This window comes from Aethalodelphis obliquidens, unplaced genomic scaffold (assembly GCF_003676395.1).
Source record: "Aethalodelphis obliquidens isolate GAN/ISIS:26980383/991018 unplaced genomic scaffold, ASM367639v1 scaffold42, whole genome shotgun sequence".
NCBI classification, from domain to species: Eukaryota; Metazoa; Chordata; class Mammalia; order Artiodactyla; family Delphinidae; genus Aethalodelphis; species Aethalodelphis obliquidens.
The window spans coordinates 10,297,732-10,322,303 of NW_020837986.1; the positions used below are offsets into that span (position 1 = coordinate 10,297,732).

At 47.1% G+C, this 24,572-nt stretch overlaps 1 protein-coding gene across 18 annotated transcripts in view; it reads right to left on the bottom strand.

The window, feature by feature from the left end:
• The window catches only part of CEP250 (centrosomal protein 250), a 46,294-nt gene extending 22,083 nt beyond the window's left edge, over nt 1-24,211 (bottom strand). The window contains exons 1-19 of one of the 18 annotated variants that reach the window (XM_027078456.1): nt 24,131-24,211; nt 17,976-18,033; nt 16,559-16,854; nt 16,038-16,094; nt 14,845-14,927; nt 14,454-14,619; nt 13,601-13,707; nt 13,085-13,339; nt 11,125-11,221; nt 8,729-8,830; nt 8,045-8,206; nt 7,327-7,505; nt 6,836-7,018; nt 4,767-4,911; nt 3,786-3,932; nt 2,856-3,086; nt 1,822-2,015; nt 1,470-1,597; nt 1,115-1,284 (exon numbers count right to left, since the gene is read on the bottom strand). In XM_027078456.1, the coding sequence (XP_026934257.1) occupies nt 1,115-1,284; nt 1,470-1,597; nt 1,822-2,015; nt 2,856-3,086; nt 3,786-3,932; nt 4,767-4,911; nt 6,836-7,018; nt 7,327-7,505; nt 8,045-8,206; nt 8,729-8,830; nt 11,125-11,221; nt 13,085-13,339; nt 13,601-13,707; nt 14,454-14,619; nt 14,845-14,927; nt 16,038-16,094; nt 16,559-16,744 (2,592 nt within the window). In that variant the 5' untranslated portion in view covers nt 16,745-16,854; nt 17,976-18,033; nt 24,131-24,211. The other 17 variants (XM_027078454.1, XM_027078467.1, XM_027078455.1 and 14 more) reach the window with 17 other exon arrangements.
• Between the last annotated feature and the right edge of the window lie 361 nt (nt 24,212-24,572).

Below are 24,572 nucleotides of genomic sequence, written 5' to 3' on the forward strand. Positions count from 1 at the left end.
GTTCAAGGAAAACAAATCCAAATAGAAAACCTGACACGCAAGGAGGAATGGTGAGCAAAAAAAGACCTGGTAAAATTTTCAGTGTATCTAAACAATTATTGACTGTATAAAATAATCAAAACACATAATGTATGGTGTTAACAACTAGTAATAACTAAACACAATGACTAATACAGTTGATAGGTTGGGAGGAGTGAATGCAGGTAAAATGTTCTCTGGTCCTTGTGTCATTCAGGAAAAGGGTAAATATACTGATTAACTTGAGATTTTATTAAGTATGTATTTTAAAATATTAAAGAACAACTAAAAGAATAAAAAATAGAGTACATATCATCCAGAGTAGTAGAGAGAAAAAAAGAAGTGAGAAAAGAATACAATTTAATAATCCGATATAACCCTCTAAAAGAAGTTAAGAAAGGTGAATTCCCCTCCCCAAAAGGTGTAAAAAGGCAAGAGAGGGCTTCCCTGGTGGCGCAGTGGTTGAGAGTCCGCCTGCCGATGCAGGGAACATGGGTTCGTGCCCCGGTCCGGGAAGGTCCTACATGCCGCGGAGCGGCTGGGCCTGTGAGCCATGGCCGCTGAGCCTGCGTGTCCGGAGCCTGTGCTCCGCAACGGGAGAGGCCACAACAGTGAGAGGCCCGCGTACCACACCAAAAAAAAAAAAAAAAAAAAAAAAAAGGCAAGAGAAATAGCATAAGATGGTGGAAATAAATCCAAATATGCCTATAATCACAATAAAAGCAAATGGACTAAATCAAATAATTAAAAGACAAAAGAAACACAGTTCTGAATTGGGCAATAATAGGTCCAAGGCATTCCTCTGCTCCCTTTACACCCTGGGGCCAGTTTATCGATCCTAAATCCCAGGATCCACTCTTAAGTCTCTATACATACAGAAACAACAACAACAATAATACCTAACACAAATATAGAGCTTACTGTACACCAGGAACTATTATTAGTGTTTTCCATACATTAACTCATTTACTAGCTAGAAGCTGGATTTTGCACCATGGTGACCAACCAGACTAGTCCTGTTCAGATTTCACTTTTAGAAGCAGGAATATCTGCTGCTGTCTGTCTCTCCCATCCCCTAGCCACAACCACCACCTACCCATTTCTCCTGGAGCCGGTTCACCTCCTCCTCATGGGCTGACTTCAGCTGCTGCAGGGCAGCCTGCTCCTCTTGCTCAGCCTGGGCCAGCTGTCTGGCTGCCGCATCCCGTGCCTGCTCTGCCCGGCTCCGTTCAGTGTCCAGTTCCAGCTGCAGGCACTTCACTTCCCCTAAGATGCCAGGGACAGGATCTTGTCTCTGAGCCTCTGTCCTCCATCTTTCACCCCTCTCCCCAGACCTCATGAGGAACTCCCATCTCAGAGGCCCTGGGCCTGGCTCTAATAGCTTCCCACTGTCTTCCTAGCTTTCAACATCCCTGTGGAATGAAGTGCGCCCATCCAAGTTGGGTTCTTACCTTGGATTACTTCCTTGGCTTGAGTGACGGTTTGAATCTGGATCTCCAGCTGCCCCTTGGTGACCTCTATCAGAGAATTTTGTTGCTGGGCCTCAAACAGACTGTTCTCCAGTAGCTCCTTGGCTGAGCTGTCAGGTTCAGGAATCGGGAGAGTTCTTACCCATCAAGCCCCTTCCTTAAGAGGAACTGGGTTCTAACTACTGGTCACCAAGAGAGAATTTGGGGGCGGGGAGGCAATTACAAATTCGTAACTCATTTAGGCCCCATATACTTTGGGCAAGGAACTTAGGTTGGCTCCCCCTTGCCTTGTAAAGCTCTCTCTGCCCTTGGCAGAACCAGGTCCAGACCCTACCTGAGTCCCCGCAGTTGTTCAGAGAGGTCCTGCCGGTCCCGCTCAACAGCCTGCAGCCGCACCTCGAGAGCCGCCTTTTCCCGCGCTAGAGCCTCCTTCTCCTGGACTTCCCGGGCAAGCGCCTCTTCCTGTCGCTTTGCCTCCTGATGCAGCTGCTCCACCCGAGCGAAGGCTGCCTCCTGCTGGTGATGTGCCTGAGAGGAAGAACTGATGGGATACAGAGGGAGGCAGGATCCCCCCAGGGCTGCTATCACCAGATTAGGGCCACGGGCTCCTCAGATTCTGGACCCAGCTCTGTGAGCCTTGAGCACTGCCCACTCACACCAAGTACCATTTATCTATTCCCCTGATCAACCTACAGAGTCCCCAGCCCAGGAAACAGGCTCTCCTTTGAGCAATACCCTGTGCTACGGCTGCAAGAGATCCACCTCTAAGGAGCTTTTAGTCTTAAGGAGAGGTAAGACACACACATAATACCAGGAAGAAAGTGATCAGTGCCCTGAGAAAAAGGCTCTGAGAAGGGAGATTATGTATAATTACTAGGGCAATGAGATGCTTGGTAGAGAAGAAAGATGACCTTTTCTGACTGGTTCAGAAAAAACTCAGAGCCCCTTGCTATGTGTTACACACTGGACTAAAAGCTGGAGTTATAAAAACAAGTAAGACATAGTCTTGCCTTCAAGGACCTTTTGGTCTAATGGTGGAGACACATAAACACAGATAATTATAATATAGTACGAAGGGAGTGGTGGTTGAATAAATACAATGTATTACCAGAAAACACAGGAGAGGCATCTAATTCAAACTGATGGATGTGAAGCAATGAAGAATCAGTGAAGGATTCCTCTAGGAATTCTTTTAAAAAAACTGGAAGACATACCCCAAACTAGTAACACTGGTCATTTCTAGGAAGTGAGATTTTCCCTTCCTGAATCATTTCTGTAGTGTTTTCATTTTTTACAGTGAGCATGTATGTACAACGAGCATGTACAGCGAGCATCCTTAATGGGATGGTAGCAGTTTTGTCTTCTCACCTCGCTTAGTTTCTCTTGAATTTCTTCCTTCTCATCTTGTATGCCCCTGAGATCTGCCTGCAGCTCAGCCCTGGTCTCCTCCGCTTTCTGCAGCTGAGCCTCCAGGTGGGTGTTCTTTTCCCACAGGGCTTCCTTGTTCCTCTCGGCCTCTGTCAGGCCCACCTGCAAAGTGTTTCTCGCCTGCTCTGCTGCTTCCATCCTCCTGCACACAGACTGGTTCTCCTGTTCTAACTACTGGCCAAAAAGGGAAGGACATCAAAGACAAAGGGTTACGGTTTAGAGATGAAGTGCTGAGACAGAAATCCAAGAGAGATATGAATCTGTTCTCCACAGATGAACACAGGAGTGCTTACGAGAGAGGAGGACTATGCACACATTTGGTCTGGGGTCTTTACTCCAGGTACTAGATGGGTTGATGCTGGGGACAGAGAGAAAAAAGGCAAAATCCTGCTCTTAAAGAATTCAGAATAAGGGAACATACAACATTTCTGGGGCTCAAGGGAATGGGGTAGTGAAGAGACGTGTTAAATTTGTAACCTCTAGAGAAAATTCTGAAACTTGGGCTCTTCAACAGATCCTTTTCTGTGATTGCTGTTATCTCATACAACAGGATTAAAACCCAGTCTTCCTTCCAGAGGACACGGGCCTAGCCCTGATGATTTTACCCTAAAGCCCAAAGGTAGTTAGTTCTGCTGCAGATGTGGGAGGGGTCTATTTTTAATGGCTGAGCCCAGGCCTTGTAATCTTTGCTCTCCTTTGCACTCTAAATGTTCCTTTTGCTCATTCCAGGACTACATTTGGGAGCTGATCTGTCTTGGGCTGATCCATTTAAGAACTGTTCCTTGTTACAGGCATCAGCTTTGTCTGTCTCTCCCTTGCCCTCGGTCGGGGCCCAGCCCTACCCTGTGGATCAGAGAAATCTTTGCTCACCTGGAGAAGCTGCTGGTTCAGCCCAACTTTATCTAAGGCCAAAGCCTCATTTAAGGCACTGAGTTTGACAGCTGCAGCCCGAAGATCAGCTACCTCGGCCTTCAGGCTGTTCTCAGAACTTGACAGCTCCACAATAGACTGTTCTGCCTAAAAGCAGAGAGTTAGAGTTTCATTTTCCAGTTTTCCTGCAACAGTGAACAGCTCACATCCCCAACATCTGCTGCTTTCCTTGTACAGAGATCAGTTAACACTTCATTCCTTCCCTTACATTCTGAACAACTTTTCCCTTCATTTCTTCATTCACTTACCCATTCATTCATTGAAGAGTAAGAGAGGAACTCACATTACAGAGGCACAGACATCAGGATGTATAAACAACTACAACTGTGATGACACCATAGCCAATGTAAGCACAAAGTGCTCTGGGAACTCAAAGAAAGCATTAATTCAAAATGCTTGGTAGAAGAGTCGACAGTTAAGTTGGGTACTGACAGATGAGGAACAGTTTGCGGTTGAAAGGGGAGGAAAGAAGCAGTCCACGTAAAGGGAAAGGTACATACAAAGTATTAAAATCACGAAAGAACGGGTAAAACTGAGAATGCAATGAATGCTATGTGGCAGGAACGAAGGTATATGAGGCGTTAGGACAGCGATCTGGAGTGAAGAGGAGGCTAGAAACAGTTTGGGGCAGGTGGCAGAGGGCTTTGCATGTGGTACCAAGGAGCTGGGAAGCCAGTGAATGGTTTTAGGAAAGAGACTGACATGACCAGACTGACACTTTAGAAAACCATTCTAATTGCAATACAGAGAGTCTGTTTGGAGGGACACAACCCAAAAGCAGTAACTAGGCATTGAGGCAAGAAACAGGAAGGGCCATGACTTGCAGGATGAAGAATGAGGCAGGCTGCGCGCCTTTTTCCTGGAGACACAACTTTCCAAGCCGCCCGCCCCACCCAGCCAGTGAAGAGGAGGACCACGCACCCTGGCCAGTGCGGCGGTCACTTCTGTTTGCTCTTGTCTCAGCAACTCCCCTTCCAGGCGACTGGACTCCAGGGCTTCCCGAAGGGTGATCACTTCACTGAGCGACTCTGACTGTTTGGCTTCTAGGACCGCCAGCGTCTCCTGACTAAGATGGAAAACAGAAGGGGGCTAGAGGAAATCTCAGGGAGTGGCCACACCCCAAAAGATAACAGGAATGTAATTGCTTTTGCGATGCAAAAGAATGAAGGTGGTCTCCAAAAACTGATAAGGAGAGGTCTCCAAGACACATAACATGAAAAAAGCAAGGCGCAGAACAGTATACATGGTGCACTATCTTTTATGCAAGAAATTGGGGGAAATAAGGATATATGCATATATTACATAAAGCAGCACTAGACATATTAATAAGAAATTAATTTAAATGGTTACAAACAGAAGGAAGGAATATGGGATGAATGAAGCCGAGGGAAGTAGTACTTTCTATTTGCATACCTTTTAAAATAGTTTTGACTTTTGAATCATATAAATAAGTGTATTATCGAGTCACACAAATTAAATTTAAAAACATAAAACTATCTTTGTGGATTGTCTTTCCTTTTCCTTAGTAGAGGGGAGACCACTCCTTGTGCAAGTCATGATCCTTAGAGCAGTCATTCAAGATTCCATTATTCATGCCTATTAGGCAGAAGGAGCTAGGGAACAGGTGAGGAGGGGATGCAAAGATGAAGAAGAGGGCTTCCCTGGTGGCGCAGTGGTTGAGAGTCCGCCTGCTGATGCAGGGGACACGGGTTCGTGCCCCGGTCCGGGAAGACCCCACATGCCGCGGAACGGCTAGGCCCATGAGCCATGGCCGCTGAGCCTGCGCGTCTGGAGCCTGTGCTCCGCAACGGGAGAGGCCACAACAGTGACAGGCCCGCGTACCGCAAAAAAAAAAAAAAAAAAAGAAGAAGAAGATACAGGGACTTTCCTGGTGGTCCAGTGGTAAAGAATCCACCTTCCAATGCAGGGGACGCGGGTTCGATCCCTGGTCAGGGAACTAAGATCCCACCTGCCGTGGGGCAACTAAACCCGTGCGCCACAACTACTGAGCCTGCGTGCCTCAACTAGAGAGCCCATGTGCCACAAACTATAGAGCCCACGTGCTCTGGAGCCTGTGCGCCACAACTGGAGGGAGAAAACCCGCACACCACAACTAGAGAGAAGCCCAGGAGCCACAACAAAAGATCCTGCATGCTGCAATGAAGATCCCGCATGCCGCAACTAAGACATGATGCAGCCAAAATTGAAAAAAAAGATATAGCCCCTGCTACCAGGTACTGAAGACTTACCATATGTCAGGCTCTGTGCTGGCATTTTGCAGAACACTGCTTTAATCTCCCCAAAGACTCTTCAAGGGAAACATTATCAGCCCCATTTTACAAATAATCTGTCCAAGTGGCAGAGCCATAATTTAAACCAAGCTTCTGCCCAGCTCTAAAGTCCTTGCTTTTTCTATGACATGGAATCGGGGAATTTACAAATGAGCTGGGTCCCTGTACTCTGGAATTCCCTTCCTTGACCAGCTCATTTCCCATTACTTCCCAGGATCAGTCCTACCGTTTGGCCAGCCCGGCCTCCTCTGAACATGCCATGAACGTTCCTGACTCCTTTTCTTTGCTAATCTGTTCCTTTAGCCCTTGTCCCACTCTCTACCAATCAAAATATGTCAAGGCCCAGCTCAACGGCTACCCTCTCCTCCATGAAGCTTTCAATAATTAACTGTTACTCCTAATCTCCCAGAGGACCTAGCTTGAAGCTCTTTTTTAGCTCATACTTCATCTGGCCACGGTTTACTTGTCTGACTTCCCCATTACACTGCAAACTGCTTGAGATCAGAGCCTGTGTCTTATTTATTTCTGTACCCGCCACGGGGCCTCGGCCCTCCTGGGTGTTCAGCAATGCTTGGATGAACTTTCTGTTTTCATCCTCCTGCAAAGGACGGAGCAGTAAGCTAATCTGAACCCACCGAACAACAGGCTTCAATTTACTCCACTTTCTAAGAGCGGGGAGGGGCTGTCACACGCACGCACAGGCGCTCCCGTTCACGGATGGCCAGGTGCAGCTCCTCCCGCTGCTCCTCCTTCTCGCCCTGAGCACAGTCGCCCTGCAGCTGAAGCTCCATGTTTGTCCTCCGCAGTCGCCACGCCTCCTGCTCCAGCACCTCCAGCTGCTGCTGCAGCTCCTCCCTGGTCTTCTGCAGGAGCTCTCGCTCCCTGGAAGGAGACCGGACATGAACAGAAACCCTGGAACCTAAAAGCCCTCCTGGAAGCAGACAGCACAGGGTCAAAGGAGAGAGGTTTACGTTTCCTTTAAATATCTCATCTTCCCTTTTGAGCAGGAAACTGTTTTTTTTTTTTATCACAAAGACCCAAAACTGAGTGAGCAGGAACCAGCAGAACACAAAGGAAGGAGGCCCTGAGCAGCTGTGGGTCTAGGGAAGAACAGGGTCAGCCAACCAAACACATGGGCTGGGCGGGGACTGAGCCTGGGAGGAAGGGGGGGATGAACAGCTCCCGCTCACCTGCTGAGAGAGTCCACCTCCCCCTGCAGGTCCACAGTCTGCCCTGCCAGGGTGTCCCGCTCCCCGGTGAGCTGCTGTAGCCGCTGTCTCAGGGCCTCACCCTCTTCCTCCCACTGATGATGCTGCTGCTGCAAGGAGCTCACAGCTTCCTGGCAGCCTGACAGCTGCTGCCTTAGGTCCTGCGGAGGGAGAGCATCAGAAGTGAGGTGGTGAACAAGAGCGCAGGGCAGAGGAGGGATGTCATAAGCCTGAAAGTAGGGCTGGGCAAGGGGGTTGGGGGCTGGTGCAACAAAGGGAAGCTACGAAAAGAGATGAGACCAGTCGAGGAGACAGAGCATCAGAGATGACTAGGTTCTGTGGCTTCCAAAGTGTCAGAGTCCATCATCTTCAAATGTAAAATGGTGGGGGTGGTAAGTGTGGCTGGGACCCTTAGAATTGGGGAACGCTTACCCACACTCCCCTGGGGCTCCACTTTGCACAGTGCTGTGTAAAGACTGCATCAAAGTGGAGCGTGCCAGTGGCACGGAGAGTGTGCCTGCTCCCCACGAGCACAACTGGGCAGACACAGAGATTCTAATGGGCACTTCGGGGTGTTGACAAAACACCTTGTGACTGGTCAATGTAGCAAAAGGGGCAGTCTTGGCTAGGAGGGTACCTGGGGCCCAAGTCAGTTTAGACACCCATCCCTGTGGCTGAGGAGGAGTGCTGGGGTTCTCACCTGCACAGCCTGGCGTCTCTGAGTCAGCACTGAACGCACCAGAGAAAGAGCCTTGTCTGGCTGCTGGGAATCAAAATGGGAGGAGAAGCCACTAGGGTCCAACTCCAAGGAGCTCTCATGACCAGAGGCTTGGGCCATATTGTCCTCCTCTTCTACCATGGCCTGAAATCCAACACAGCAGGGTCACCATCCTACTGACCAAGGCCTAGAATCCATGTAGGGGACTAACATGCCAGCCTGGACAAACCTGATGTTTTCTCTCTCAGGTCCTCTCCCTGGGGGGTGGGAGGAGGGTATCTTAAGAGCCAAAAAGGTTGGTTCCTTCAACTCCTCAAACCAACTCTTCCCCTTCGGTCACCCAAACCTAGAATGAGCAACAAGACTAGCACCCCTTGAACACCCAAGGAATAAATGAAGGAAAAAGAGGTTGCTGAGGTAGCAAAGGCCAGGATCCAGCCGCTGCCGGAGAACTGCAGCTAGCAGTAAGAGAGAGGGCGTTTCAGCAGGCAGTGCCAGCACATGAAAGCTTAGCTACTCCTCAGGGTTCCAGTCTTCAAATGTACTCAGACAATTCCTCCCCACAAGACCCTAAGTCCAGACTCCTCTAGGCGCACCTGAGAGCACAGGGAGGTCTGGGGAGGGTGAGGCTGGACCGGTTACTGTGAACCGGAGGCTTACCAGTACCTGGGTTATGTCCTTGATCATTTGCTGTAAAGACAGCTTCTCCTCTTGGGCATTCCTATTTAGAGATGCCTCGTGTTCCATTAATTCTGCGTGATTTGCCTCCTGGACAGGGAACCAAATAGAGCCTATGAGCCAAACTCTCAGAAGAGAATTTATCATTCCAGGCCCCAAATTAACCAGAGTCTCATTCTGTCTATTCTGTTAATCCCACTTTTCCCCTGACCACACGTGAATGCTAACACTGTCCCAGGATTCTGAAGACAATGTGATGTGGTGATTAAGAATTCAGATTAAGGGATTAAGAGCTCCAAATTAGACTGCCTAGATAAGATTTCTTGCTCTATCACTTACTAGCTTGGTAACCTTAGACAACTCCTTCTTTGAGCTTCCTTCTCTTTAAAATAGGACTAAGGGACTTCCCCGGTGGTGCAGTGGTTAAGAATCCGCCTGCCAATGCAGGGGGACAAGGGTTTGAGCCCCGGTCTGGAAAGATCCCACATGCCGCGGAGCAACTAAGCCCATGCGCCACAACTACTGAAGCCCACGCACCTAGACCCTGTGCTCTGCAACAAGAGAAGCCACCGCAATGAGAAGCCCGTGCACCACAACGAAGAGTAGCCCCCACTTGCTGCAACTAGAGAAAGCCCGTGCACAGCAACGAAGACCCAACGCAGCCAAAATTTTTCTAAAAATGGAAAAACTTAAAAAATAAAATAAAATAGGAATAATTAACAGCAACTACTTCATAGATTTGTTTTGAGGCTTGAATGAAAAAACTGTACATAAATTACTCGACACAGTGTCTGTCAGAAAGCAAATGTTCATTAAATGTGAGCTATCATTGGATGAAGGATGGTTGCTGTCTCTGAACAGCAAATTGGCACTTGAGACATAAAAGCCAGAGGAACCTCTAGCCCCAAGGTCAGCAATAAATTTGAACTCTCAAAATGTCCCCTCCTCCTTACCTTATTGTACTAGTGAAGGCTTAAAGACGCAGATTTGCAGCTATGTTTTTTTTTTGGCCTATATAAAATTTGAACCAACATTTGTAAATTGAGAGATTTTTCTGAGCTGAGAAATTCATAAAAATTCATAAAAATCTGAATTTCTGGCTTCTCTCAAAAAGTTAACATATGGGCCACACCAGCCCCCATCCCTACATGGCAATAATTAACTGAAGTTGAATAGAGGATGCCTCCTCCAGATGGGACATATATTCTTCAGGGTCCTGCAGTCCTCACTACTCCTCACTGTTTCCTTACTATTGAGATCAAGTGTTCCCTGTTATACTGAAAACTAAATATGACAGCACTGGAAAATCAGAATTCTTAAAGCTGAACCCACTTCATTCATTTATATTACCTGGGCCCTGCAGACATCTGAATTTGCAAATTCCTGAACAAAAAGAAACCAAGGGCTTCCCTGGTGGCGCAGTGGTTGAGAGTCCGCCTGCCGATGCAGGGGACACGGGTTCCTGCCCTGGTCCGGGAAGATCCCACATGCCGCGGAGCGGCTGCGCCCACGAGCCATGGCCACTGAGCCTGCGCGTCCAGAGCCTGTGCTCCACAACAGGAGAGGCCACAACAGTGAGAGGCCCGCGTACCACAAAAAAAAAAAGAAACCAAAAAGGCATAAGCATGTCTAGCTCCCAGCTGATCCTAGCTTGGATGAGAAGACTAGGGATATGTATTTGGATAGGGGTGCAGGATTTGCCTAAAATCAGAGATCTGAAAATTCCCAGAGATGAAAGGAAACGTGCAATCAAGCCAGAGGTTCTAACTTCCAACCTTAGAGAATCCCTTTGATAACAACCCTGGCAGATGTTAAGCCAGTGACACAAACCTTACTCCTTCATTAGGCAGACTGTTCAATTACCGAGCAGCTCCAGCTGCTCTACCACCCTGTAACTTCCAGTCACTGGCAGTGATTGTGCCCCCCTGGCAAACACTAAACAAGCTAACTCTCTTCCCTGGTGTCAGTCCTTCAGTTATGTGAAGGCAGCCATCATGTCTTCCTCAAGCCCTCCTTCTCCAGGCTAACCACATTCATGCTCCTCAGGTGTTTCCCGTATGACTAGGTTTTGAATCTCTCCAAACACCCCCCCCCACTTGGCTAGTGTGCCTCTTCATGTGTGTCTCACTCTCTCGGAGGAGGACACACTGCATGCACGCACTGCTGTAGTTTCCCTAGGAATATAGTAGGGACAGTAGACAGCTAATGTTTATTAAATGGATAAATGGATGAGTTAAATAATTTTCAGATTCAACCAAAATTAATTTTTTAGCTTTAGGGGATTTCCTCAAGGAACATTTAACTGGTATCCTACACTCTCTGTCCATAAAGGACAGGAATCTACACGCCCACTCCCAACTCTCCCAGAACAAAGGATCACGTACCAGGATCTCCATCGTCTCTCTCAGAGCCTTTACCATCTTTTCATAATCTTCATTTTGCTTCTGAGACTGCGTCAGTAGAGCAGAGAGCTCGGTCACCCTGAAGAGAAGAGCATAGCACAGTTACCTGGGAACCCACTGATGTGGACAGAGCTATGCAGCACACACTAACCCAAGCCAGACACCCCCACTGCCACCCCCCCAGAGTCCCTTGGTTGCCCCCAGCCCCTGCACTCCCTGAATACATGATGCTATAGCCTTGAACTCGGGGAGGGGGAGCCAAAAGCCACTCAGACGCATGCAGGGATTTACCACATCTCAAGACTGGAACACGTGTTTGGGGGCCCAAGAGCTGAAGGAAAGCCCTGGACCAGGCCCTTCCAGACCCCGCTTGATCTTGAAGTCAAGCGCCCTGAAGCCAACAAGAACATCAGAATTGCCACATGGGATAGTCCCAAGGTCCCTCAAGCCCAAGGTTCTAACTCTGATAGAGAAAAAGGAGGGGCGAATTGGGAAAGATTATGGTTAACCTCCCTGATACTAACCTCAAAGTTCAGGGAAATCACCAGGCATCTTTATCACCTAACACCATATCCTGGAGCTCAGTACCTGGTGTTATATAAGTAGCTAAATAAATATTTCTTGAATGAAGTTATCAAGGAGCTTAATTTTTTATTTCAAAGTCTTCATAATTTTATTCTGTATCATCTTTAAGAGCTTTAACTCACTGTATGGTCATTCATTTAGTTATTGTATGATTCAACAAACATTTACTAAGTGTCTACTATTATCGCAGGTGAAGTGCAAAGCACTAGAACACAAAACTTACTAAGACATGGTCTCTGTCCTTGTGCTTCCCAGTGCCTTCACAACCCAAACAAAACAAACTGCAATTTACACACACCACCAATAGGTGGTGACACAACCCTAGCCATGGGGTATAAACTGAACTTTGCCCCAAGATTCAAACGGAGCTCTTTGTTTACGTCCCTGCCCTTCTTATCATTTTTTAAAAATCTATTTTATTATAATCCAAAAAATAAAAGAGCCTAACCAAAAAAACCCAAAACAAAACTAAATAATCAACGAGATCAATGTAACAAGCACGTCAAAAGACCATAGGGGGGACTTCCCTGGTGGCGCAGTGGTTAAGAATCTGCCTGCCAATGCAGGGGACACAGGTTCGAGCCCAGGTCCAGGAAGATCACACATGCCGCGGAGCAACTAAGCCTGTGTGCAACTACTGAGCCTGCGTTCTGGAGCCCGTGAGCCACAACCACTGAACCCGCGAGCCACAGCTACTGAGCCCACGAGCCACAACAACTGAGCCCACATGCCACAACTACTGAAGCCCGCACGCCTAGAGCCCATGCTCTTCAGCAAGAGAAGCCACTGCAATGAGAAGCCCGTGCACCGCAACAAAGAGTAGCCCCTGCTCGCCGCAACTAGAGAAAGCCCGCGTGCAGCAATGAAGACCCAATGCAGCCAAAAATAAATAAATAAATTTATTTTTTAAAAAAATGTATATAACAACAAAAAAAAGACCATATGGGGGCACAGTAATGTAACAGGCTATCAAGGTCATAGAAGAGGTGACATTTAACTATGCCTTAAAGGATAAGGCAGAGACAGAAGGGAGAGAGGCATTCCAGGCTAAGGCCAGCATCTACAAAGGCAGGGAACATGGAAGAACTTGGCTGTTCTGGGAATGGCAAATAGTTTGGTGTTGATAGAGGAGAGTCACAACCAGCTCTGTAAGTCAAAAGGACAGAAACTGAGCTGCAAGACAGTCTGAGGGCAGAGGGCAGTGAGCCCCAACTGGGTTTCAAACTAGACTCCCTCTGGCACATCTCCTTCCCCTCTTGTGGGAGGAATGCTCTTCACATCTCCCCCACCTATCTTGACTCCCTAAAGGAGTCAAGTTTCTCTTAGCGAACCCCTCCTAGGACCCAGGCCATCTCACCGATCCTGAAGCTCAGCCTTCTCCAGATGCCCTTGACTCTTCAGCTGTGTTAACTCCTGACTCCTTTCATGGGCTTCCTTCTCCAGCTCCTGGGTCCTGGCTAGTAGCAGCATCAACTGGGATGGCTCACTCCCATTCAGTCTCCCAGATCCATCAGATTCCCGGGACTGTGGTGCTCCCACAGTCAGGCGCAGACAACAGGTCAACAGGGAACCTGAAAGCCTCACATGCTCAGCCTTGAGCTCCGTCAGGTCTCTGAGTACAAGCAAAGAAAAGAGCAGACTCCAACAGGGACCAGGAACAGGAAAGGGAGCATGGAGGTCACGCCCAGGGAAGCCTGAGGAGCAGGTCTGGGAAAAGTCATCTCAATCCAACAATCCAACAATTCCATCCCTCCCCACCAACTCTTCCACCTCTGCCTTTCCCCCACAACCTGATTCCCTTCTATAGCAGCCCACTGTCATGCGAATAGAGTTGGTAGGGGGAAACCTCCTCCCGTCATACCTCCACACTGACCTGTCAGTGGCTGACTTCATTTCCAGGAAGTGGCGACGGAAGGTCACCACCTCCCGCCACAGACCGAGAAGGCGACCATGCTCCCCTTTCAGGTAGCCCTTGAAGAACTGTGTGTTCAGAAACCCAGGTCATACCAAAGGGCAGAGGACATCTTTTGCCAGCACAGGAGTCTTGGATTCCTCCTGACTATTGGGGGGGAAGTGGAGGGCCTTAAAGGAGATAGCTTATCAATGGGTGTCTATGTTCAGGTGATGCTGAAGTGTTTAATAAAGTTAGCAGTGGGATTCAAGAGGTCAAAGGGCCTAGGATGGTATATGGCCTTCTTTGAGCTAGATTAGAAAAGGATAAACAGCAGCTGCTCAACAAATGGGAGCTATTACCATCATCACCACAGACTTATAATGATGATTAAATGATATAACATATGTAAATCATCTAACATAATGCCTAACACAGAGCAACGGCCCAGGAAACATTAGTTTCCTTTAACTGGGATCTGAAAATTTCTTCCCCATTCAATTTCAACAGCTACCTCCTTAGCATCTAGATTGCAGACTTCCAGATGAGGGGGGTCAGTAAACTTTAAGATCCATCTAAAACCTATGCAGGAACAGAGTTGCTTTGAGTGTCATGCTACCTGCCAGCAAAACCTCGACTGGGCAGGTAAGAACAGAACTAAGGTGACAGCCCAAGCAGGGCAGAGCTGCCAGCATGAGCAGTAAGGACGGCCAGAGACTTTAACAAACAGCTCAGTTTCCATCCAGGTCCTGAAGTTAACCCCTTCCAGCACTGACCAGGCAGCGCCCAGACTGCAAGTCCTCCTCTCACCATTCCCGCCCACTGTTTCTCTTACCTCCTGCTCCATCTGCCACTGGCTCTCCTTCCTCATTAGCTCATCCCGGGCCCGGCTCCAGTCTACTGTCAATTTTTCCACATCTTCCCGAAGCGCTTTATTCACCACGTCAGCTTTTTCCATGTGCAGCCGAAGCTGGGTGTTCACCTCCGCTAGACTCTCACACCTGCACTGGGGAGGGGTAGGAGCAAGTACTAAACAAAGGTCTGAGCCAACCCTTGGACCTCTTGGAGTAAGATGACAACCACTGGAACTTTCCACTGCCAGGAACTGGAGGGCTAAGGCTGAAGTCCTTGATTCTAATCCATGTTAGCCCTCGAGACAGAGGTTTTCCATCAACCTTCTCTACCCGCCTGCCAACCACCCAGGCCAGAAAGTTGGGGCCCATCACCTCTGTTGCTCCTCCTCCAATCGGGTTAGCAGCTGTTCCAGGTTTGGCTCCTCCACACTTTCCCACCTCTGAGGGACCGGTCCCTTAGCCAGACAAAAGCAAGCTTTCATTTACCTCCAGCAAGAACATCCCGCAGACCAATTCCCTGATGCCCCCTTCTACTGCAGCCTGCTTATTGTTTTTAAAGTTCATCCGTTTATTTTATTTTTATTTTTGGCCACACCGAGCAGCTTGTGGGATCTTAGCGCCCCCAACCAGGGATAACCCCACCACCACCCCCAAGCAGTGAAAGCACAGAGTCCTAACCACTGGACTGCCAGGGAATTCCCCAGCTTTTTTTTTTATTCTTTCTCCCCTTTTTTAGCAATATGTCTCTTTTCTCAATCACTGCATTCCTCAAGTAAACCCACTGCATCCCTCTCTCCAAACGTAAACCAGTGACTTCTCGTGAAAGATGGCATTTGGTAGTGAAAAGAACTTTTGACCTAAGAAGCATAAAATACAGCTTCTTTCACTAATGGTCTTGGCTTCTACTACACTAATTTTTGGACCTTGGGAAGTTATAACTTCTCTAAGCCACAAAGTCTTCAGCTCCAAAACGAAGGTGATATCATTCCCCTGAAAAGTTGCTTTGCAGGTTAAGTGACGTAATTCTATGACAATGCCTAAGGGTGCCTGGCCTACATAGAACGGTACATAGTTAAGTCTCGTCCTTTCCTTCCTCTGAGAGAACTCTTCCGAGGGTAATGTGAGAAGATGCTGAGAGGGAGCTGGAAGAAAGGCAGATAGGTTTTTGAAAGCCAGTTCTACCCAGCCCACAGCACAAAGAAATCTCTCTGTCACAAATACGGTTTTTTCAGGCCTGCAAAGGCACACATCTCTCCAAGACAGATAAACACTGACACCTCCTGGAGGAAAAATGCATCTCTTCTCTCGGATTCCACACCCCTTCCAATCTGGTAATACTAAGTCTCCTAAAGCTCATTTTGTCCTTAGAGAGCCTGGGGTTGGAGTCTGATGGGGCAGGAATAGCTAGGTCCTGTGAAGGTATCTGATGAAAGCTCTCAGGGGCTGACGAAAGAGAGGCTTCTTCCAAACACCGCCTTATCACACCCCAGCCTCCCTCAGTCGGCAAATGAGGCCTAACTATACTCCTTGAGGGCTCAGGAGGAGCACAGAAGAGCCTCACTCACCCCAGTGGCTTCCAGCCGCTTCTCCAGCTCTTGGCACCAACTCCGGTACTGCAACACCTGGGGCAAACAGAGCAGGACACGGCAATGGGCACGGCTGCTACCAACAGCCCAAAGCAAAGGTCCCCAAGGGTCGTGGGCAAATGCGCTGTGAATGAGGGACTGGGTGATGACAGTGAAATGAGGCCATAACATCTTACAGTTTCCATTTGGTCATTTAATCGTATGTTCTCTACAGCTCTTGTATTGGAGAAGGAAGTTCATGGGCTTTGGAACCGGAAAACCTAGGATCAGGTCCTAGCTCTAGACTAGGAAAGCAAACCTAGACAACTAACTGACCCCTCATGAAGGTCACCTTTGAAAGGGATATCGTAGATGGCTGGTGGAGAAGTTGTAGACATCAAAGGAGAGCTGTTTAGGACATTCCCACCACGTGGCTCCATCTTCTGCAAACCTCATCCCGCTTCAGTCCCCAGCCCCAAGTGTTCTCCTCCTTCCCCTTCCTGAAAGGGCAGCTGCCTCACCTTGGCCTGCAGCTTCCTCACGAGGGTTGCTTGCCTTTGCTGAGCCTCCTGGGAGCTCTTCAGCTTCCGCCAGGAAGCTGCTTGGTTCTCTGCCATCTGCTGCTGTAGCGCCAGCACTTGCTCCTCCAGCACCAGCTGCAGTGACCGGGGCTTCATATTGTTCAACCCAGGGCCCCCTGTCTCCATGGGGGCACCAGACAGTAAGTCCACAGGTCCCTATGCAGCCAGAGGCTGTTCGCTCCCAGCAGGCTCTCTAATCATTGCTGTGTCCCTTGGACCTCCTCTTGAGCTGGGGACTAAAGCACACAGTGGAGTTGAAAGAACTCCCTGGATGACTCAAATTTATTCAGCAAATACTCATTAAGTTCTGTAAAATTGGGATGGACAAAGTACAGTACTCCTCAAAGCTTTTCAAATACTAAGATGGACCTAATCTCTAAAGGGGGGGGTACATGATGAGCATCATTTCCCAAATTTATTGGACCATGACACAAGCTCACAGGACTAGTGTGACTGGCATGACTTTCGTAACTCTGCACTCGACCAAGAGCTCCTAGTTTACCACTGCATCCCTAGTGCCTGGCACAGTGCCTAATAAACATCTGCTGAATGAATCACTGAAGGTGATTTTAGGCTAGCAGGGGAGATGGACACAATTACAATACAATGTGGTCTGTGCAGTAATAACAGAGACATCACAGGATAGTATGGGAAGACAAAAGAAGGACATTTAACCCAAGCTGTGGGGCTGTGAACAGTGTGAATCATCATCATAATTAATACTTGTTAAGTGTTTCTATGGGTCAGTCACTTGAAGTGCTTTATACATACCATGTCATTTTGGCATCACAAGAATCTTGAAACCTTCCAATGCTTTCCTATCATACTTCAGCATTGGTACTATTTTAACTTTACACATGGATGAGGAAACTGAGGCTTACAAAGGCTAAGCCTTAGCTGAGAAATCAGAAAGGTTAAACAATTTGTCCTAGTTCATACAGTTGGCATTTGGTTGACTAGGGATTTGAATACAAGCAATCTGACTCTCTGACAGAGAATAACAGGCATTTCAGGCAGGGGAACCAAAAAACAGAGGGAAGAAGGAGCCAGCTTCAGCAGGATGGCAAACCCTCCTCATCCGCCAGGAGATGGGCCAGCACAGGGCAATGGGGGCAGGTGAGGGAGGCCAGCCTAACCAGTGACTTCAGACACACCCAGGAGACGGGGAGGCAAGATGATCGAGAGTTTGGGGTGCTAGTCCAAGTTCTGTCTCTAATGGGCTCTAGGACCTCGAGCACGCCACTTCCTCAGGCTCCTCATCCAAAAATGAGGGTGCCAGCTCCATGACCTCTGAGTTTCTTAGGCCTCTAAAACACACGATAACCTGGGGGCAGAGGAGGGGGTAGAGTTCTCTCACCTTATCAGCCCTGAGACACCCATCAGCAGGTTTGAGGAGTATCTGTATTTCCAGCTACCTATCAAGAAAATGGTCTATTAGAGCTGCCTTCTTGGCAGCATCAGTCTCATAATCTGAAGAAAATGGCATATACAGCAAATGCCAATGTAACATCTGCACATACAGTGGGAGTTTCAGGGGCCCCATGTCCCTTTAATGCACCAAACTGTTGATCTTCTACATCCTGGCTCAAATGCCACTTCCTATCAGGTCCTCCCAGATGTATCCAGGAATAATTTATCAGTTTTATAGCCATATATACAATATACATAAATTTATATTTAATGTATAGAGAGAATGTCTATGTTACATCTTATCATTACTACTTGTCTATCTTCTCCACTAATTGTGAGTTCCTCAAAGGCAGGAGCTAATTCATTTTGGTCATTAGTAGCTTGTCAACAATGCATAATGAAGAAATGCATGTGGGCCTCACTCCTGGCAGATCTAAACCCTTGGCCAGAGGTTACAAATGTAGCCTGCGGGTTCTTTTCAATCATTGTGTGGCCTATACGATGGTTTTTAAGAACTTAAGTTAGGTGCCAACATTTACCATTGGCAAAATACATATAAAAATTCATATTTCTGGCTCGTTTGGGTAATCAGCATATCTAGTGACCCCTGACCCACATTCCCACAAGGCGACAACAGGCTGCAGTGAAACAGTGTCTGCCCCCTTTAGATAAGGCATATGCTCTCCAGTTCACCTTAGTCTCAGGCCCCTGCCCTGGCCTAGCCTCTCCCTCACACCGATAGCAGATTTTAGTTGTCATGTCATTGCACTTGTGCTATTGTTTTTCTTATAACAGAGTTACAGAGGAAAACTCAGCTTACTAATCACCTCCTGGGCAACTGCAGATACCCGGGTTTGCTGAGCTTGTACTAGACAGTAAGGAAAGGGCATAAAGTAGGAAGAGTACAGTGGCACCAGTAAAGGCATAGTGGCACCAGCACTCCAGGATGCCTCTTCCTAGCTGATCAACTGGGTTAGTACTTCCAGTGTCCTCCCTTTCTGCCCTTCCTTTCCACCACAGCTGTGAAATGCTGGCTCAATCTCTCTCTTCTGGATGGAGGCACAAACCTGCTGGGAAGTAGCTCTTACCGACAACACGACTAACAACAAGAGTAGCTCTGAGATGCTTCAAGGGACTTGAAGAGCCTTTTCTCCCTGAACACTGTGAGGGATGGGCCAGGCTTTTGCAGAGTCTCAGAGGCCCCAAAGGCTCCCTAACACTCCTTTGAATCCCTACCCCCAAAAGCATTCGGTTAAACCCCATGAAATTGCCGATATCTGCCCTTTTTTTAACCTAACAAAATGATAATTTCATGTAATTCAACCTAATATAATAATATTATATATATTTATAATCATATATTTATATATATTATACAAACCTAATATATAAGCAGCCCTCTCATAGTTCCTGGAATTCTCCTATTAAATCCTCTTTTATTCTTTTTATTTATTTATTTATTTATTTGTGGCCACGCCTCGCGGCTTGCAACATCTTAGTTTGATCTGCGCCCCCTGCAGTGGAAGCTCAAGAGTCCTAACCACTGGACTGGCAGGGAATTCTCTAAATCCTCTTTTAGAATAAGGCTGTTGTTAATGTGTATACATTATTTTAGAAAATGATAGTAACACCTCAGTAAGAAAATGGAATTATATTAGAATTATATGATTATTTGACTTTAGCAGATAATTTAAAAATTTTAGAGCTATTTAAAAATTTAGTCCAACCCTCTCATTTTACAGATAAGGAAACTGAGGCTTACAGAGATGAAGTAACTTCATTTTGTTCGTATTTTATTGGTATGCCCCATTTACTTCAAAAATGATGCGAAATTGTAGCAAATGTACCATACTAATGTAAGATGTTACTAACAGGGGAAACTGGGTGCAGTGTATATAGGAGCTTGCTGTACTATGCAAGTTCTGTAAATCTAAAATTGTTCTAAAAAATAAAGTTTATTTAAAAAATGACTTGAATTGTTTTATGATTAACACACACACACCCCCCCCCCGCCAAAAAAAACACAAACAGGAATAAAAAGATGGAGGGAACAGAGAAAAATTACACCAGGAATTTTTCTGAAATTGAGATTCAGTTCTGAGCTTCCTCAAGACGCAGTTCAGCACCTTTCATTAACACACTGTCAGATCAGCCAGAGAATAAATAAACTAGCATAGCTCCAAAAGAAAGGTAGGTTTCAATGGCCCTCAGGAAAGGAAAAGGTCAGTAGCTGGCAAATGGTAACAGACTGAATTGCATTCAATGAGAATAATGGATGTCAGTGTGCTCTGTAAACTGTAAACCACTGAATAGATGTTATCATTACCACAGGAAAAGGAAAAAGATTCACTTCTTTTATACGTTAATTTATCCTGTAAACACTCATGAATTCCAGCTTAGCATCTGGTAACTGGCCACAGTGATACAGAAATGAGGAAGACTGACTTCCTACTTTTGCTAGGACCCAGACTGGGAAGGGCAGTGACCTCTGAACCTAGGGTGAAGAGTGAGACAAGAGTGACATAAATTATATATTTTGTCTCATCTCATCCAAATTCTTCCAAAAGGAGTATTTAAATAAATTTAAAATAGCAGCAACACCACCTAAACTTGAAGTAGAGGTGTAAATGTTGCAAGGACTAAGAGGAGAACTGGTATTATTAAACAGAATTTGTCACTTAAAGCAAAAAAGAAAAAACACGTGAGGGCACAGACATTTTATTTCCTGAGAAAAGAAACTATATATATTTGTCTGGAGAGACAATTTGTTTCTTATTCCAGAAAAAAAGAAATTAGCACACAGCTCCTTATATAAATCTCATATGTGGGCCTCTCTCTCCATCCTCCTCCTACCTCTAAGGCCTCTCTCCCTTTAGTCTCCTCTGCTGGCTCCTCCCCACCATCTCAAGGTTGGAGGCCCCAGGGCTCAGGCTTCAGAGCTCTTCTCCACCTACATTCATTTTCTAGATAATCTCATCCAGTTTCATGGCTTAAAACTGTACCTATACACCCGTGACTCCCAGTGTTACATCTCCAGCCCATCTGGCACATCACACTCCTATACTAAATCCAAACATTTATTTAACTTCTCCATATAGATGTCTAACAGGCATCTCAAAGTTAACTCATCCAAAAGTGAACTCCTGTTCCTCCAATCTTCCCCATTTCAGTACGTGCTAATTCCATCCTTCTGGTTGCTCAAGCCCAAAGGCCTTACAGTTATACTGACTCCATTCTCCCACAGCCTATAACCAATCCATCAGCAAATCCTGTTGGCTCTACCAGTTCCTATCGCTTCTGACCCACCCCCACCATCATCCTGAGCAAAGCCACTCTTGGCTTTAAGGTATGCCCACAAATTCTTTGATACTCCTCCCTTCAAGAGGTGGAGCCTAAACTCTCTCCCCTTGAGCATGATCTGGAATAAAGTTAATGAAGCTGAGTAAAGTAGAAATGACTTCCAAGACAAGGTCATAAAAGGCCTCCCCTCTCTCTAGCTCTTGCTCTCTCCCCACTCTCTCGGCTGTGTCCTGAGGACACCCAGGCAGCCCTGTGAAGAGGCCCAGTGGTAAGGAACCACATCTTGGGAGCAGACCAGACATCAGTTTGACTGCAATCTCCTGAGATATCCTAAGCCAGAAACAGCCAGCTGAGCTGCTCCCAGATTTCAGACCCACAACTGTATGAGATAATAAATGACTGCTGTTTCAAGCTGCTAAGTTTTGGGGTAATTTCTTGCATAGCAGTAGATAACTAATACACCTGGATAACTGCAAAAGCTTCCTAGGTGGTAGCAATGCGTCTACCCTTGCTTTCAAAATTTGCTTTTTCTCAGCAGAATAGTCAGAGTGATCCTTTTAAAACAGTGCCAGGAACTTCCTGGGTCGTCCATTGGTTAAGACTCCGATCTTCCACTGTAGGGGGCATGGGTTCCATCCCTGGTTGGGGAACTAAGATCCCACATCCCACATGGTATGGCATAAATAAGTAAATAAAGCAATAAATAAATAAATAAATAAATATTAAAACAGTGACAGATTCGGTCACTCAGAACCCTCCAGTGGCTAATCAAGAGTAGAAACCACAATCACTGTATTGGCTTACCTGGTCCTAATTATTTGATCCCAGCCTCCAATTGTTTTAATTCCATTTCTTACTCCTCTCCCCTTTGCTCACATCTCTCCAGCCACACAGCCCTCCTTGCTGTACATGCTTGGAACACACCAAGCCACACACTCATCCAGGGCCTCTTCTTCCAGTTATCCTCATGATTGGCTCCCTTGCCACCTTCTCTGTTCAAATGTCCCCTTCTCAGTAAGTTGTTCCTTAACCACCCAATATAAAATACCACCACCCCTCCACACAAACTGGTATTTTTCTTTTCTTTTCTTTCTTTCTTTTTTTTTTTGACCGCACCATGCGGCACGCAGGATCTCTTAGTTCCCCAACCAGGCATTGAACCCATGCCCCCTGCAGTGGAAGCGGGGAGTCTTAACTACAGGGCTGCCAGAGAAGTCCCTGGTATTTTTCTACTTACTTTACCATGCTTCATCTGTCCCTATCTGAGTATTATGTGTACTATATCTAACCCAATGTACATTTCCCAAGTGCAAGAATATTGTTTTGTTGACTGCTGTATTCTCAGCTCCTAAAACAGTGCCTGGTATATAGCAGGTACTCATTAGATATTTGACTAAATGAATGGATATAAGAACATTAGGCAACATGATCCATATCAAAGGTCTTACAAAATGCTGACAGTTCTATAATCTTCTAAAAGGTAAAAACAAACAAAAAACCCCAAAAGAAACAGATCATGTAGTTTGTACAGCACTTTACTCTCTCACAATTATTTGCAATCTTCATAAAAAAATTAGAGAAGAAATTATTACCTTCATTTTATGGACAAGAAAACTAAGGCTCAAAACACGGAAGGGGTATAACTGGTCAGCGGCAGAGCAAATACTGAACCCCAATCTGCTTCGAAACTCTACACCCTTCCATTACAAAATGCCCCTAAATCATGAAATATGAAATCACAGCTCTGGGAGGGACACTTTCTAAAGGGTGTGAAATGATGAGGTCTAAGTCTTCGGCTCTCTGATGGACAAGGACCAAAGAAAGGTAGAGTGTGACTGAAGGAACAAGGGCTAGCACCAGGTTCTAGTTCCTCATGAACTCACTCTGTACATTTGGAAACATCAATTCTCCTTTCTAAGCCTTCTCACGTGCATCACAATCTTGGCCTCCATAACTCATGGAGCTAATGTAAACACCAATTCAACAGACATTTACCAAACCCAAAGGCAATCCAGGAATTATTACATGCTCTGGGGATGGACAGCCTAGAATTCGTATCCCGGCTCCACTCACTTATTAGTTGTGGGACTCTACGCAAATTGATCTAAGAGTGCCTTAGCTTCTTCACGCATAAAATGTGAAGATATAGAACCCACCTTATGGAATCGCTCTGAGGATTAAATGGGCCTTTACAGGTAATGCATTTCGTAGCACCTTTGTGGCTGTTCAATAAATATTAGCTATTATTATGATCATCACGTGCTAGACCCTGGGATACAGATGAAAAAGGCAAGGCATAACGCCCCAACAAGTGCACGGCTGTAAAAGAGATGCAGGAAAAGTAACTCGGTGCAATGAGTGCAAAAACCCAGCAGCGAGCTAACTGCGCCTTCAGAAAGCGGTTGGAAAAGGTTTCCGAGGAAGTGCTATTTAAGGTGGGTCCCGAAGAATGAGCGTTCCAGAGTAGGGTGGCGAGTAGGACTGGACTTTCGGACAGATCACATGCAAAGCCCCAAAGGCAGAGGGAGCCGCAAAATTGTGGGAGCCAGGAGCGGGACGCTTAGGAGAGCGCAGCGCCTTATCGGACAACCCCGGGCTCGGGAAGATCCCTTTTTACGCGTACTTGGAGCGCAGAGTGTGGGCGGCAGCAGCACGCGGACACACCCGCCTAGGACAGGTCCCAGCCCCTCTCTGGGCCTCGGCCGCTGCCCGAACGGAATTCCCTAAGGCGCTCTAAGAGGGCCGGCCTCTGGGCCTCAGACCGTTAACCCGGGCACCTCCCGCCTGCCCTTGAGGCCCCACCTCACCACGCTCGGCTCCCGCAGATTCCTCGGGTGCTCCTCAGTGCCGCAGCGCCTGAAGTAGCAGCTAAGGCCCGGCCGGGGGCGGGTGCCCACCAAGGGGCTGGGGCGCAGGCCCCGCCCCTCAAACTCCCGCCCTTTCGGAGGGCCCCCGCCCCTCCGTGCAGCACGCCTAAGGACGGACTGCGCCACCTAGGGGCCTCCGCCATGTTGAGTACTGGCAGCCGACTTAAAAGTGTGGCCCAGAAGAAAAAACGGGATAATATTAAGAGATATTAAGATTCCCTCGCCAGAAATGGGGACAGACAGGCTTGCTGGATTCGAGTAAGGGAAGTTTTAGTAACAGAAAAAAACTTGCTTTCAATCATACCTCTTTTGGCTTCGGGATTACACATTGCGCATGTGTATGGTCACCTGGTTCTAGGTGCGCCTGCGCACTGTTC